The sequence below is a fragment of the Anopheles funestus genome, chromosome 3RL (genome assembly GCF_943734845.2).
Source record: "Anopheles funestus chromosome 3RL, idAnoFuneDA-416_04, whole genome shotgun sequence".
Lineage (NCBI taxonomy): Eukaryota > Metazoa > Arthropoda > Insecta > Diptera > Culicidae > Anopheles > Anopheles funestus.
Window position 1 is genome coordinate 36,473,618 of NC_064599.1, and position 17,778 is coordinate 36,491,395.

Genomic DNA, 17,778 nt, shown 5'->3' on the forward strand with positions numbered 1-17,778 from the left:
CGCCTGACAAAGCCACCCTTCGGGGGATTTGTTCGGATGGAACATACCGAACGTTTCCTGCTAGCTTTCACAAACGGTACCGGCGCACAAGTACTTGACGGTTCGAAAAACCTATCGCTGCAGTTGCAATTGCTCGAGGTGAACCGAGGATCACAAACAATTCAGCAATCCGCACGCCATTATGCAGCAATGCCGTTACGGTTCCCAGTGCCTGGGTAAAAAACGGTCCTTCCAATGTACGATAAACCCCATTGAGCCGTAGGCGAAAGGCGTTTCAGTTCCCGGACGAACGATATCATGCCACGTTTCATGGTTGGATTTTTCAATCGGTAATCCGTTACAACGATGTGTGGTGAGATGACCTTCGGACGCAGAAGCACACAAACACACAAAGCTCAGGTTGTTGAGGAATAATTTGGCGTGAAATTGAAACGATTCCAAACGGTTCCCATCATCAGAGGTGACAAGGAACGTTCATTTGCGGATGGAACGAATCGAATAGGTGGCACAAAAGTGGGCAACAGAAAAGGATAACTCACTTGTCAACGACCAGCTTGGTGAAGACGAGATCGCGCTTGTAGTAGACCGGATTGTTGTGCTCGTGGTTGACCGCCTTGTCCATCAGTGGGTGGGACCGGATAAAGTTGAGCACCGAGTCGGGCAGGGTGGACGTATCATTGACGCACGTACCCGGCCGTGGTTCGGGAATCTTTGAATTCAGTACCGGCAGCCAGGCCGAGTTGGATGAGGCTTGTTCCTTGAATTTTCCTGTGGGAAATTAAAAATGGGAAAAGAAATGGCATTAGGTTCGCCGTGACTGAGGGTCGGCAAATGTAGGCGACATTTTTGGGGAAGTTAAAGGTGTCTATGGAGCGATGTGTGAGTTGGAATTATAGTCCTCCTTGGTTGTGACTTGTTGTGAAGCGTGAACGATATGGTTGGTCAGTGATGTGGATTATGTTTTACACATAACCGTCCAACGAGACTCCTGGATCGAAAGTACCGACAGACCAACCGAGGAGTTCTATTTTCGTATTCTGTAAATCACAATCGTGTCACTCGTCTTATCACGTCATGTGACAGCTGTCACATAGGACCGGTTCTAACGATTCAAGACACGGGACTGGTGATGGCCAAGTGATGGAAACTCATTTCCAGTCAATCCCAATACTAAAACGGCGCCAAAAGGGAGGAGGAAAGTTGGAGCGTTGGAACACTTGACACATGAATGAAATGGTGCACCGTGCGTTGGGGTACGATTGAAGTTACATCAGCAGTGTTTGACTATTAAAGTGTAGTGGGGTGGATTTGGAATTGTTCTGGAATTTATTTAACATCTCCCAACCTCATCGACTTACCAGCGAATGCGCCATGTATTTCATTGATGTCAAAGCTACAGACGGCCGACCCGACCAAACCGTTCGTGCTGGTCGTGAAGGTGGCGTAGAACTTGGTCTTGTCCGTGGGCAGCTGGTACACGTCCTGGATCTCGTTGAAGTAGAACGGAAACTCGCCCGAGATGCTACAGTTGATGCGCGCCTTCAAGTATGTCGCCCAGTTCTGGTTGAGGATGTTCTTGCCACCGGTGTCCTTCTTGCAGACGCGTGCCACACGCGAGTAGACCGCCTTGCCACAGTTGATGTACTCGACCGCCGTCTCCCGGAAGAAGAAGTACACGTGCTCACCGATGTCGAACGAACCGACAAAGTTGGGCTCTGAAACGAGTGTACAAAATGCCGGATGCATTAGTGTTGAAGAGAGTGAGAGATGATGAGATGAATTGGTTTAGCAAATGCACATCATAGGGATAGTCCTCTACGGGGAGTATGTTTTAAAACTGGCATCTATTTTTTTTTATTATCATGTTGAACTGTAAGTTAAACTCCTTTGCATGACTGGAAGAACGAAACTGCATTTGTTTCGTCCTTAGTTATAGACCCACACAGCTACCAAAACTTGACTCATTCTTTGTGCAACAAAATTTGTCCCTCGTGTCCTTCTCGGTAAGCATCACGAAACGAACTAATACGGAACAAATTGTATCGCTACGGCTCGCAGAGAATGTCCGGCAATAGTTTGGTTGGTAAAAGTTTTGGAACGAAAAATTCCTCCTCCTTGCTTAAGCAAAATGGATGAAGTGAAGAGAAACTTTCCATGGCAGCGCGATGCCGGCAGTGGAAGGTACTGTTTGGTCCTCACGCAAACGCGTAAAGAAAATGAGAAAAAGAACAAAAAAAATATAAAACACAAAATTGGACCTGTACTGTGAACGAACTGTAAATTTGAAAGTTGGTAACATAGATAGAGAAAAAGGAAACCTTCAGCTCCGTCCAGCGATTGGATGAAGTTGGGGACAAGTTTTCCATCGTGCCGGTTCTGGTTGCTGGTTGGGCGGGCGGGAGCTGAAGTTGTCTAACGATGTCCAGCGATTCGGGATTTTTTTCTGTGCACAAACAAAGCGAAGCAAAAAAGAAAACTGTACACAAAACTTATTCCTGCTGCTTGGCCATCTTTCCCAATTTTTCAGCACAGTAAACTTTGCCACATTTTCCAACCGGCAAACTTGGATGTTGTAAAGAAACCGCATGGTTTGTGTATCACGGAGTGTAGAAGCAAAAAAAAAAAAAACAACAACGTCCAAAATAAATGGGAAGTTGTTGCCTATAGCTTGCATCTTGTATCCATGCACAGTTCTTCGTGAGTTCTTTCCGTACCGAACTGGGGATTTGTTTGAGTGGATTATTACACTTCTCGCGTTCGTCTCGTACTCCTCCTTTTACCCAATTTAAGATGCAAGCGTGACACTGTACGATCGTCAAACAAAATGAACATCCGGTAGAGTTTTGTAAAGCACTGGTCCATTCTCATTTCATGATTGATGTAGTTCGGGATTTTTTTCACAATTTTAAGACGCTGCAACCTTTATAAATGAAGTCGTTGCTACTAGTGGCAGATCAAAGACATAGAGACTTTTGGAACCAAATGTGAAACAACGAGAGTTTAAAGTGACCATTCGCAACTGGAGTGCACTTATAAAAGGGGATCTAGTTAAAAAAAAACAGTTAAATATTACCTTCAAGAAAAGCTTATAAAGAAGCTGGTTTTCCTATCGCATCATAAAAACCCCATTAAACTCTGGTTGAAAATTGCCTCCCCCGAATGAGTTTGGGCTGACCGCCATACATCCTTAACCCTAGCCCTAACTGAACTAACCATCTGAAAGGTGCACGGGAAACTATTACCGTAACTCTTGGACTACCAACACTCTCCCAAGCCGTGGTCCCTTCGAAAGCAGTGGAGTTCATTTAATTTACCTCCAACACAGTCCCCCCTCCTCACTCCCGCCACGAAGTCCGGGAAAGTTTTGCACTCACACAATTTTTGGCTCACAAAACTGTAAAACAGCAACTTTTGGTAAGCAATTTTCTTTGCCCAAGCTTTTTTTTTCTTGCTCCAAAAAACCCAAACCGAAAACTAATTGAAAAGACGACGCACAAAGGTGATGCGGTGGCATCGGGGAGGGGCTGCAGCTCACAGCCAGGTTTACTCATGCCAGTTTCCACAACTAATTACTCCACACATTTTGCTGGCATCTCTCTTGCGGTGATGGTGAGATGACGATTGGATGGTTGAAAGACAAAAAAAAACCGAACGAAAGCGAGTAACCGCGGAAGAAAAAAATTAAAATTCATGAAGAAAACTGAATTGAGCAATTCTGCCGCTTGTTTCGTTCGTCTTTTCCCTGTGCTTCATTATGCTGTACGTTTCTAGTGGTAGTCTTATTTTACTAGTTAATTTTTTTGCTGTTGTTTGCCCCATACCAGAATACCTTCTCTGTTGGAGTATGAAACGATTCCGATCGGTTCATGTGCTAGAAAAGTCCATAAAAAACACCCAACATAAAGTTATAAAACACTTCACCACACTCTTCATGCAGTAATGTGGGAAAGTTTTTACAAAATACAGTTATTTTATCATGTCCCAAGATATAGGATCCTTTTCCTCTCCAAAAGGCAAGACACACAGGAGATGGTTTGATTTTGTTTGTTGCCGTGTGGAAGCAATTTTTGGATGAATATTTGAGCGCTTTTAGAAGAAAAGTTTCTTTTTTCCTTTTTTGGCATTCTGAAGCATTCTTCAATGAGTCTCTAAACGGTAGCAAATATGCCAGCGCTTACGCTGAGTAGACAAATCGGCAAGATAGTACACAGGTACGTGAGAAGCATCCATAAAATGTTCATATTGTTCAGCCGAGGGGAGCGAAAAAATTAATCCAAAACTGACTCCAAAGATGGCTTACCGACAGAGTCGGGTAATGGTTGCCGCAGTAGGCGTATATCTGACGCATAGGCCCACACTTGGGACTGTATTGTTTAAATGTCGAACAAATGTCATACACAAACTAATGGCGAAACAATGACAGTTTGGAAGTTCCTGAGAAGCATGTTAAAGGTTGTTCGTTTTTAATTAATTCTTTGTCGTATTTAAAACGAATTTCTTTGTACTTGGTTTATAGTGAAAAGCTTCAAGATTTACAAACAATTTGTATACATTATTCGCATCAGGAATAATGTTTTAGGTTTTAGGTTTTATGCAAAACATAAGACCATATCTTGTAAATAAAAATTATAAGGAATTATTTAAAAAATTACGAAAAAAGTATAAGGCTTATGTTTTTGTTAACTAACTTACTTAACTTAAAAAAACACAAATTTTTGGTTCGATTTAGGAATTTTTCCCACAGCTTCACAACATTCCGGCGCATAATATAATTGAACACACCTTCCTATACACCATGTCTGGCTACGCCTTGTCGGTTTGGTAGGTGAAACAAAAACGGAACATTATGCCAAACATCAGCTAGCGGCAACTAGCGGTGGACTGGAAAGTAAAAGTAAAAAAAAAATACGACCGTCGACCAAAGCACGAAATTCCGTTCACAAAACGGAAGCGTCGGGACCGCGTGTATGACAGCCCAAGTACGTGCGCATTTTGACGGAAACCGCATAACACTACACCCCCTACCCCCCCCTTTCCGGCCTTTTCTATAGAAAGTAGAACATTGGCAAGAGAAGTTCTTAGTCCTTTGGTGGAATAGATGGCTCTTTCGCAAACGTTCTTTTTTTTCGTGTGCAGGTCGATCTCATGCCATCAAAAGCACCGTGTCTGTCTGCCGCTGGGAGTTCTAACGTTGCGTGTACGAGAAGTGTAAGTGTCGGTAAAGAGGAAAATTACTTCCCCAGGTTTCTCTGGCCGGGAAGAATATTACTTTGGCTGTGATGGAGCAACACACACACACACACCCAAACCAACCCAACCCCCGGCTTGGAAAAAGCGTAAACGACCGCACCCAGGTACCCGGCGAGCTACCGTAGACGGGCAAACGATGCGAATGTGGCGTTGGCCTCTCGCGTGAAGTGTCACTAACCATTCCTAGGATGTTAAAAGCAGTGTGCTCAACGACCGACCGATGCGACCGGCGTGGCGTGGTCTGAGAGCAATAAAGAGCTACAATTAGACACACTTTGCGCACACGGCGGCAGTAGCAGGATCGCGACATTACCGTCAGTTTGTCGCACCGTTGTTATGCTCATTTACCGACATTATGTTTCGTGATCGTGCGGAGCACACGTGCGGATTCTACGTACGGATAAGTAACATGTGTGTTGCATAAAATGGAAAAATGTCGTACTTTCGGTACAATTGTAAGACAAACACACACAAACATACCTACACGTCTTGCGTCATGAGCTGGAGATGCTCATCTCGCTCAAGTTAAGAATGGTTCCGTTTGATGGTTGAGACATTCTATGCCATGCGAACATTATCTTTCCCGTTCGGCATCGAATTGTAAAAATTGGGCAATAAAAGAGATACACATACAAACATTCCTGGAGCTTTCAGGCATTGTGGAATTAAATGATAAAATTTACTTTCTCCAGTGTTGCTTACATAATTCCGGGTTGGGAAAGGTTTTTGTCGAGTTTTTTCCAAGCCTACAACATGTAACCTGATCCTGATGGTAGTTTGAGGTACGATAAAAATGGAGAAGAATTTAATATCGCAACATGTTTGGTAGGACATGTTTTCATTTTACTGATGATGAAAGCTTTGAACAGGAAGCTTATGCAATGGTGAATTAAACAAAGACATATTTACGTAAGTTGGTAATATTTATATGATTTTTAGAGAGTTCATGTTCGTATCACATCAATTTTTTTGCTCCAATGAGCTTCTGGTGTTTATCGAAATAATTTTATATGAAATGGTTGTTTGTTTTTTTTTTTTCATTTTAACAAGCTTGGTTAAATAATTTTCATTTATTTACAAGTATTTTGAATAAGAAAAATGTAAAAATAAAAACATAAATATCATTCAAAACATGTTAAATAAAAAAAATCGTAAATCTTTTGAGTTGGGAATGGGAATAAAATATATAATCCTCAATACAAACGATAAAAATAAACAAATTTAAGGAATGCATACAGAAAATTTAATGTTTTTAAAATAGAGTTTTCCTTGGGAACATGAAACAGCTTACAACATGAAATTCTTCTTTAAGGAATCCATTTTAAAAACACACATTCACTTAACTGCCTTTTTATTTAATTTTCATCGAATTCCATTGGATGGATGCTCCGTTTTGCAACGAGATTGATCACTGGTGGTTCTCGCTTTGGACGTATCACAATTCACTTTTTGTCTTCCGTTATGTCAGCCAAACAAAAAGCGAAAAAGCTCCATAGAACTCCTTTAGAGGAGTTGCACAAATACTTCGTAAACAAAAAAGGCAAAGCTCACGCAACGAGCAGCGGAGCGTAACTGCAGTACTTGTTGTGCCAGTTTTGTAAAAACCCGCTTCGGTGTGCTGTTTACGAAGAACTCATGTACATCCAGCATGAGGTTCATAGTTTCGAGAGAAAGCAAAGAAAAAATAAACAACAACTTAAACGTGGTGCCACGCGACACTTTCTCTAGTGAGTGTTCCGTACGCTTGGGCACGTTTTTTTGCCCGCCGAGCCTCACCCTAAGAGTTCAACGTGTCCGTTGTACTTTTCCGCCAGCTTGTCTCATATCTCGGTTGATGTCGGTATACTGCTGCAAAGGAAGAAGTATGGGCGCCGTACCACACGGTTGAAGCTGTCAGAGAGTACGAGAACAAACTGTGCGGACAGAAAAAATAGGTATCCTTGGCAGTACGAACGCTCGGTTCCCATTAACCGTCAGGGTACGAGTGGAGTGAGAAACTTTGGCACACGTTTCATTCTTTGTTGGCAGCGTGAGATGGTGCTTTTGCATGCTGCGACATACCGGAACATGACGCGATCTCTTTACCATCTTTGTCCTCTGCGTCCTTGCGCCTGTGTCACCATCGTTTGGTTTTATTACACTTTGATTGAGTTTTTTCAAACACTTCCTCTATCTTCCACGCGTGCACACACACGGAATATGGCTGGCCATAGGAGGTATATGCCTTACCGAAAGCTTTGGCAGCATAGAAAATTTCCGGTCCATCTTCAACAACCGGAGCTTCCTTTTTAGAGGTTTGAGCAGGAAAAAAAGAATGTTCGGTCGTCAGCTAGTGTACCATTACGCCATAGCAGCGTAGTTACAAAAAAAACTTCCACTTCAGTCACCAATCGTTGCTTTTATTTAGCGTGGCTTCAATTTCACAACGGTTCTGTACATTTGTTTTCTATTATGTAAAAAGAAATGTGTCGTTTATAACAAGCTCAATGGCGTTATAAAGCAAAAGCAAAGCAAGCAAAACAAAAAGAGTGTAAAATTGTTTACAGGTAAAGCTTTTTCTAACTTTAGCTCTCGTTAAATTTATTTCAAAATGAAAAATGAAATCTTATCATCGTTTTTAGATATTTTGTTTCAGGCACAAGTTTTTCCACATTGATTGTACAGTAAAAATCATAAGAAAGCCGTGGAAAACATTTGATTCCCTTCATTTCCTTTAATGATTTCTTACCATTCTTAAAAGCAATTGATAAACGTGCAAGAAATTGATCCTTCCGTGTTTCAGTCTCATTTTGTGCTCTGTTACTTTTACTCATTTGCTCTTTCCTAGAATTCTGTTCATAGTGTCACATTTTTTCTCATTTTCCTTACAATAACCCTTGATCGCATTATTACGGTGCAAGCGTTCACACCTTGTTCTTGTTTTAGCAGTATTCCAGTTTCCCATCTACATTGTACACTTATAGTTGAGTGTCTTTTTTGTGTTTTATTAAATGTGTACGTTCATTTTCCCATCTAGCGCGGTGAGCAAGACTTAAGTTACTCACACTCAGACAACTATTTTTCCCGATTTTTTTTTGCCGACATTACTTAATGTCCATGGCTTTATTGATCTTTCTTTCTTCCTACCATCGGGTGAACCTTTCAATCGGTACACTTTGTTCTGTTCCACTAGACAACTTCGAGGGTTGCACATAAAGGAACGTTTTGCGTGAACATCAAAGCGAATCACTACATTTATCGTTTTTGGTGGAAAAAAGAAGTGTTTTTTTTTTGTTTTATTCCCAATGGGAAAAGCAACTGGGCAGTCATGTAAACTGAAAATGTACTACTTATTTTTTAATGTTGTTACGAGAAAAGAATGAAGAATCATTGAATGAGAATTATGAATTCCTAAGAGTTTTTTTTTGTAAAATTTTCAAAAGCGTCCACCGTGTATTAGTGATTTTGATTGCATAAATATCATCGTGCTACTGATGAAGAACTTTATTTAAAAATTGAATAGAATTGATCTTAAGGAAACAATATTTAAGCTTTAAAGCATTCGCATTCAATTAAGATTTATTAAACAAAATTATTGCATAAAAATTAGAAAAATTATTACTTAAGTAGTGGAATAAGAAAGTTTTATTTTTAAATTGTTTTGAATTAGAATTAATTATATCAATATTGCACGCAATTTATGAATATTTGTGATATTTTTTGATAGCTTAATGATTGATTATGCAATAGTGAAAATAAATTAATTTAAAATAAATATCGCTCTGTATAAATATCGGCATGGAGTTACACATTTTATATACCTGCATAACACCTTGTAAGACCACGAGGTGGATGCTTTATAATGTTTTCAGTTTGAATTATCTAAATGAAACATATTTTTATAATATTTCTGCAATATTTTTAAAACAAGAACATGTACCTCAAGCGTTATATACTATGAAGCATTAATTATCATCATAGATCGAGACTAAAAAACACAGTTGGCAATATTTCGCCTGTGCGTATGCATTGTTTAATCGTGCCTTACACATCGATACGATTTCCGATCAAGAGCACATTAGTTGGGAATAATTTCTATAAATATTAACTCAAAACGTTATCTTCATCTGCAACGAGTTGCATACGGTATGCATACATAACTATCCCACAAACAACCATTCCAACGGTGAAGGTGGCAAATAGTAAAGGAACAATTTATCGCCGTATGGTTTGCTATCCAACTGACTCTCTCAGTCCCAATGTGGTCCCTACTTGCTGCAGTGCCATTAATTATTATGATGACTTCCACAACCGGAAAAACCAAAGCTACCGTCGGGTTTTGCGACGCCCATAACGCAGCAGCCGGATGAACTGTGAGTGTGGGAGTCTGTTAATTAAAAATTGTATCCTTCAGGATAACCGAAGCAGCAGCGCAATGGGATATACGACCAGCAGAGTCTAGGTCCGACCGGACCGTACCAAAACTCTGTGTAACTGGAATGAAAAATGAAGACCCAAGCCCGTTGAGTGCCGCGTGTCGTGAAAGACCACCGTGTTTCGCACTGAGGGGAATATGGAATATTTTATTTCTTCATTCTTCATGCCACACCGCTGAACGATACACGCTAGACGCTGCTGATGGCGTTGACGACGATTTGTGAAAAACGCAAATTTTCCGCATGCTGCGCGAACTGGAGAACCGAAAACGACCCTACAAACGGCAAAGGATGGTCATCTAGCGCGTCCCGTTTTTTCCGGAGGGATCCAGCGACTAGCAAAATGGATGTGGGGCAGACGGTTTTTTGGTGGCACCATCCGGACACACTCAGGTGACCACCAATGTACCTTCTAATTGTAGCGAAATGGAATAAAAAGAAAGCGAAAGATAAAACGAGAGGAGTGGATGTATGAAGATGAGGCAAAAAAACAAAAATCGCCAGAGAAAGGAAGGAGTTTTTCCATTAAATTTATGTACATGCATCCCAAAAACTTTACTTTTATGAACGTGCCATAAATTATTTTAACTTTCATTTTCTCCATTGGCCGCGTTCGTAGGCAGGAGAAGATGACCGCGAAATGTGTTCTACCGTTGGAATGGAGGAGAATGCATTTTCAATTTTTCACCCATTTCCTTTTTCCTCCTGCTAGCCCCGGTCGTGATAGGTTTTGATGGAAAAATATGCCTACCGTGGTTAGGGGAACTAGTCACAAAGGGACACTTTCACTTTTCTGTCCAAGCTACTAGGGACCAGTGGGGTCCACTAGAGCCACCGGACGAGTTTTCCAATTTGCTGAGTTGTTTTGGACGAAGTGTGTGTGTGTGGGTTTTTTTAAACCATTAAATTCTGGAATGTGATCTTCAGTGAAGAAATGTTCTTTTTTTCGGTGTTCGTCTGAATTCAGTCTCACTTCAGTTGGGTATGGAATTAGGAATGAAATGAAGATGAATGATGGTTGTCCAGTTCCGGTATGACACTCGTAGTGAAAAGAATTCGTTTTCCCGACAATATCAGCAACACACAGAGCAGTAGAATCACCCAAAACGGTACACCATACACACGAAATAATTTAGGATTTGTTAGCGAACAGAAATGGAAAAGAACACCGAGCAACACTTTCACTTCATCCGCGTGTTTGAAAGGGATCGCCGCAATCGTTAACGAGGATGTGTTGGAGGAAAAAAAGCGAAACAATCCGTATGGTCAAACACACATTGCTGTCATCTAAAAGAACTCGTCTCAAATTTACTGCAACTCGAGGCGAATGGCGTCGGAAAGACTAAACCCAACCAAAAAGAGGACGGCGGAAAATGCGCGAAATGAAAATTTACCCCCAAATCACATTGGCTGGCGCCCGAATGTGTGCTTGACCATTGGTGGAATGCAAACACGATTTTTTTTTTCGCCACGTGGTTCGCGTCCTTCTACTAAAAACCCCACCAGACAGATTAGGGAGTCGCCACAGGAAGTTTGCGTTGCCTGTAAAAGGCAATAAAAAAAAGAAAACATTGCTTTGATTATGCTTTTTTAATGTGTCGCTTTCGTTCGTTTGCGTTTTTCATTTCCACAAGTCCACTTTTGTGCTTTTGGCTACGGTACAAAAATAACGACTTATGGGCAAGGTTCCATTTTTTTCTGTTACGTTCATTGCGACGTTCTTCGCCGAGGGTGACTTTTTAGCTCTGCCGAAAGGTTTTCAGGTTTATTTTAAAATTTTAACTTACACCATTCGAATAAAAGGAATTTATGTTCCACACTTTGGTGGGGTTTCGGCCACCAATAGAAGAGATGTCGTGAAAAGTAATGTCTGGTATTGTCAAACAAATCCATAAGCTTTTGAATGGTTAGTCACCTCAGTATTTAGACGAAAGGATTGGAGGCTCATCTTAAAAAAAAAACAAACGGGTCCAGAATGAAAGATTTTGAGTAACGCAAGAAACTTCATTTTCTACAAGACATTCAGATTAGTGGAAAGTTTCCCAATGACCAACGCTGGTAAAATTAAATTTGCAACAATCTTATATTTTAAAATCTGCGTATATCACATACTGCGTCTATAACATTCAATACTATAAGCTAACAAATACAAACATGTTGTTAGTTTCAGTTTTTTTCCATAAATTGTGTAATAATTTTTTTTTTAAATAGATGTTCTGGCCTTACTATAGGTCATCCTAATAGATAGCTTTGCAAAAAAAGTTATGTCACACTCGCAAACATATTCTAATTGAAATAGTCACACATTTTCTGCCATTTCTTGTGACTCATACGCTTGAATAGTTCAAAAACTCGTGCCTCGTAAATTGTCCCGATGACCCGATTAAATATGAAACATTCGTTTACATTTCAGTAGCACATCTTGAGAAAAGAAAAATGTAAAAAACATGTTCCATCACAAATCACCATCCACCAAGTGTCATTACTTTTGGAAGGAAGTGTAAGCAACGTGTTTGTCGTACCGTCGTCCCATAAGTGAACACTGTTGCACCGTACGTCTTGCAATAAATGCAATGATTTCATCCTTCAAACCATTTCCACACCGTCATATGGCAGCTGATGGATAAATTGTAAAAGTCGTTACAGCGACTTGTCCGTCCGTCACAACCGCGCGTTAGTCCACACGGCATCAAAGTGTACCGCAGCAGCACTCGATCATGCGACGGAATGTCACACAAACCGGGGGAATATATTGAAATTTTCTCAAATGCATTTTCATGCACCCGATAGTTAAAGGCACTGGGTGGGACGGATGATGGAAATGATGTACCGTAGCCGGAAAGTGGAAAATCGTTTACAGATGCAATGACAACAACATGGCTGCGGCACGTGTGGCGGTGGTGCACGATGGGTGGTCGCAATATAGCAATATGCATGCGTTGGTTCCTACGCGAATGCGCTAAATACTTCTCACAGCGCACGGTGCAGAGACAGACACAAACCATCCGCCGCACTGAGGAACACATTTTTATGCATGAAACGGACGGAAATTATCATAGTAATGACCCAGGAACCGGAGTGATCGTGTCGTGGAAAATGGTAGACACATTTTTTCCCCACAGAAAAGATGATGGCAAAAAGGGATGCTAGCTTGTTTCTGGTTTCGTCGTACGTCAGACTGCAAATTGATTATTAAATCTGTTGGATGATGAGATTCCTAGACGAGAGTGATGATTGGAGTCGTACGTTTTGATTTTATATTAATGTTAAAAAACGTCTTTACGAAACACACACAACTTAAAGAAAGGAATAAGGGTAAAACCTTTAAATTGTTTAACTAAAAAAAGAAAAAAAACATAGGATAATAGCGATAAAATAATGTTTGTGTACATCTGGCCAAGTTTGGTGCAACTTTTTCAATTTCAACAAGAGATTGACTTCCAGCGGATAGAATTTAGTACTTTTGGAAAAAAAGGAATCCCGCGATATTCAACACCAACAGCTTTGAATCAAAGAGGAAAGAAAACTAGAGAAAAAAAATCAAGTTGATAGAATTCTTTAAGGAACAAAAAAAACAGAAGAAAAAGACAAACCAACACTTTCTCCCTCAAAACAATCAACATGAAGGTGAAAAAGAAGGAAACCGGAGAAACCTTCGAGCGAGCTACCAAAACTTTGTCCGAAATTTATCGATAAAGAAGATTATAAACTCCAATCATTCCGGATTCCGGAAGTGGAGGTGCTAGGAAGTGCATGTGTTTTTTTTTGTACATTAGAAGACTTTCACACTTTGTAGAGCATCAGGTTCGGTTTGCTGCAAGGGAGAAAACCTGATTGGAGTCTGATTAAAATAATCGTACTTTATTGGATGCGAAAGTTTGGCGTACTGTGTTGCAAAAGGGTGCATCATTCTTCCGGCAACATTGGTTCAGGAAAGTGTGATCGTATTTTATTCCGTTCGCAGGTATTTCGATTCCAAAACTTTTCCCCGTACAAACTCACGCGGAACACAGGCAAGCTTTTGAAGTCGAAAAAAAAAACACAACGAAAATATGCTTCACAGAAAATGGAGCAAACGATCACTTGCCAAAGCAGGGAGGTGTCTTGTTTCCGAATCGATTCTCACACCTTTTGTAGTGCACAGAAATGTCCTTTTTATTCCTATTTTCAGCTTAAGGAAACTATATTATTCAAACATACACTGTGGTCATGTTTGAGCTGTTGAAAATTGAAACTCTCGTGTTCAGATCCAAAAAAAGTTCCTCATTTTTGTCCTAAACTTACTAACTGGTATTAAAATATACGATACCAGAAAAAGCGAAAACCAACCCAAATCAAAACACACAAAAATACTTCCTAAATGATTCTCCTTCCTTCTCGAGTTTGTGCTGGATGCTCTGTTCGGTAGCAGTTCTAACGATTTTTAGTATCTTTTTTTTCGTTTTGCTACTCTACCACCACCCTTAATTTAACTCTCGCAGCCATTGCCGGATGGTAGCAGCGTGAACGTTTATCTTCATTCGCGAAAATGAAAATTAAAACTTTCACCATTTTCGTGCGACCTGTGGCTTTTTTTTACTGTTGTTGGTTCGTATAAAATAGCCACAAAAATGCAGCAATGAGAAGCAAAGTGGGTACGGTTGGACGATTGGTCAACAACAGTCAAAGTGAAAGTGCATACACATAAGTGTTAGACTAACGAACGCGTAGCGTCCGTTCAAAGTGTAGATTGAGAAGGTAAACTGAGCGGGCGAGGAAACCACGGCTGGCCTAATGGGCTGCCAGTTGTGCTCTACGGGGACCTCTTTTTAATTTTAATTTATTTTTAAAGAGAATGGCAAGCACAGCACAAAAACTCTCAGTTGTCTTAGTGAAAAAGTCATTCATTTTAAATTTTTTCTTAAGGAACTGCGAGGTGTAGAGGAACACATTGAAAAACTAATTATTTGTAATGGCTAATTTCACTATTATGCAAATTAATCTTTTTAAAATATTTTACTTGAGACGACAACAACGACGGCGGAACACGGAACAAACGGGACAGCAACAGCTGCCGCCGTGACCGCACCAAAGGATGACGATAACGGAAGCAGCAGCAGCAGCAACGAGTAACCAGAGCAGCAGCAGGAGCTAGACCCCACCGGAAGTAGCGGCTACGGACGGGCGGAATTAAGCAGCAGCAGCGGAAGGAAGGCACGAAGCAGCAGCAGCAGCTGAGACAACTAGGACGAATGACGCAGTAGCAGCATTGGAAAGCAGCAGCGCGTCAACAGGATGGGTGCATCGCACAAACGTTCCTGCATGGAGTACTACGCACATCAAGCGCATCGGCAGGGTTCGGATCAGGTCGAGGAGTGGTTTAGTTAGGGTCCCATCGGCTGCCGGGTCCGCTTCACGGGCCCAGCGTCACGATGAATCCCACATAACCCATCTCTGAGGGATTGGCTTGTAGCCGCAAGCCGCCCTTCGAGGTGGGTACCTTTTGAAGGTTCCCTCCCCGTTAACAAAAAAAAAAAAAAAAAAAAAATATTTTACTTTACTAAATAAGAAAATCTTTTGAAATTTTCTTAAAAATTTAAAATGCTGTAACATTAAAAAAAACTTTTGTAAAAAAAGAAATAAAAAATTGGAAAAACATATCTAAACGATATTTCAATGGAGACGCCTGGTGCCTCAACTAATAATAGCATTTTTCCTACTCTATGCATTTTTAACGCAAATGTTTCCGTTCATAGACGCTTTTTTCTGTGTTTCAAGCCCAACATAAAGAACAATACCATGCCATAAGTGCAGGCCAAAACCGCCTGAAAACACTTCTACAACACGGAATTACTGCCATTACTGGCACTTCTCGTCGTATGCAACGGCAATGAACGGAATGTACGAAACCCAACAACAGGAATTAAAACGCAAAAAAACACGACAGCATGATAATAGCTGTATCAGGAAAGCAAGAGTGTGAAACAAAAAATCACTTAACCAACCGGGCTTCCTTCCGTGCGATGCAGGAAAAAGAGCGAAATGCGAAGAAGAAAAAACAGAAACAAAATGGATGAAATAATTTTTATGATTACTATTATTACATTTCAACGACAAACTCGACACGGTGACGACACGGCAAGACACTCCAAACATAATAATGGCATGTTAGTGGATTTTTTTTAACAAGGTGTGGACATTTTTCGAGAGTGAACTTGGATCGAGAATATGCTTCACACCACTGTACTTTGTGAGTGAAATGGTGTAGAAATAATGATGTGTAATTTAGAAGATTGGTAAGGCGGTTAATTACTGTTGTCTGCTTTGTTTTTAAAGTTTATTATTTTGCAACTACATCATAAATGAAACTGTTGTAGAATAAAGCAAAAATAATGAGCGAAAGGCCAGAAAAAATGAGAATAAAATAATGTTGAACAAATTAACTTCTGTTTTAATTAACATTTTCACAGCTTTGGAATTGTTGGAATTTATAAGATAAGCGGACATATTTTACAATATGTTGTTGTTAAGGAACTAAGATCAATACAAACGGGACGAATATCATTCTTGTAAGAATGACTTGGCCGTACATCTTACCTTCGACAGGAAATGCTATTTTATAAACTATAAATAAAATAAAAAGTTGTAATTGAATTCTTTCACTTCACTTCCAGGAAAAAAATCTTACAGCAATCACTTGAAAAAAAAAAAAGCTTTTCATAAACTCATTTTTCAATCATTCATAGAGTTTGTTTGAAAAGAACATTAGTTTTTGCACTCATTCATCACATCATTTTCTACAGCTTGTAAAGAACATGAAGTTAATCGAACATACAAGCTTTCACACCGTTCTCTTTAACAGATTGATGCATCGAATTGCATCGAATTGCAAATTTGTACGTGTGATGTAATTTTTCCATTATAAAAAAAAAACCATTCTCAACTTAAGTTTCTTACTGTCAAGCCGTCCCAGCATAAGCACTTGCAAAAATGTTATGTTGCGTTATTTATTTTTTTCTTCTCTTTTTCGCATGCAGCAACCTTTCATGTTGTACCTTTACGTCAAGAAAATATGACACAACCAATTTAACACGAGCCATACCGAAAGGCGACGGGCTTTGATGGAAATAATCCCGGGCAGAAGTGGAAGAAAATCGTTTGCAGTAACATTTCCCCCAACGGCTCGGGGAAAACGATTTTAAAACAACTTTGCTGAGTGCGAGAGCTGCCGTTCAAATAGGGCCAGCTGGTACTATAAAGAAGTATCGTATACCAAGCGGATGCAAAACTATCGTGAAAAGCTTCCGGAATGTATTGGCATTTCCTGATTCTTAAGTTGAAAAAAAGAAACTCTTACCCCTAGGAGAGCAGGAGAAAAACATTTGCATGTGAAACATGAGGGAGTAGAAGAAGAGAGAGTGAGAGAAAAAAGCGCATACAATTTCACAGGAGAAACTTCAAAAATTGACAAGAGTGAACATAAAAAATAAACGATCTAAAATAAAACGAAACAAACTTAAGCTGGCAAAACTTGTGAAAGAAAAATGCTTTACACTTTACACCTGAGATTGGTGCATAATAGATCCCCGAACGGTCACACACCGTTGAGATGATGGCCGGTTCAGCAGCATCACCACCACACTGGCAACGTTGTTTGCAATGTATCGCAACGAGTCGAAAATCCAGCAAAACAAGAGCTAATACAAGGAAAGAACCAAAACGTGATATGTTGGCAATACTGTTGGAGAACGGAAAAACGAAAAAAACGCTGTAGTGCTGCATGGATGGATTGAAAGCGCAGCAACACACATCGATACGTGAGGGTGTGCGAGTTGAAAGAGCAAACAGTAAAAATCTGCCCAGCAAAGACCTGGTCCTTCCTTGATGCTCGGCTGCTGGTGTATATATACTGCCATGCAAATAAGGTCAGCGCTGTGTGATGATGGTGCATTTAGTTCTAGTTTTTTTGTGTTTTCCCTTCTGTTGTGCACCAAGGTGTGGAAAATGCAAAGCACGAGCTAGAAACGACTGTACCACACGATCGAGAAAAGCTCTTGGGGGAAAAAAGCTTTATGGACGCTCGTACTGTTAGTGGTGTTAAGAATAAACACTACCCTCTGTTCCGTAAGGTGAA

The 17,778-nt window shown here is 40.3% G+C and overlaps 1 protein-coding gene across 5 annotated transcripts in view; it reads right to left on the reverse strand.

The window, feature by feature from the left end:
- The window catches only part of LOC125767626 (semaphorin-2A-like), a 423,238-nt gene that overhangs the window by 11,914 nt on the left and 393,546 nt on the right, over positions 1-17,778 (reverse strand). For all 5 annotated transcript variants that reach the window (XM_049434409.1, XM_049434407.1, XM_049434408.1 and 2 more), the window contains exons 9-10: positions 1,359-1,715; positions 540-768 (exon numbers count right to left, since the gene is read on the reverse strand). In XM_049434409.1, the coding sequence (XP_049290366.1) occupies positions 540-768; positions 1,359-1,715 (586 nt within the window). The remainder of the gene's footprint in view (positions 1-539; positions 769-1,358; positions 1,716-17,778) is intronic.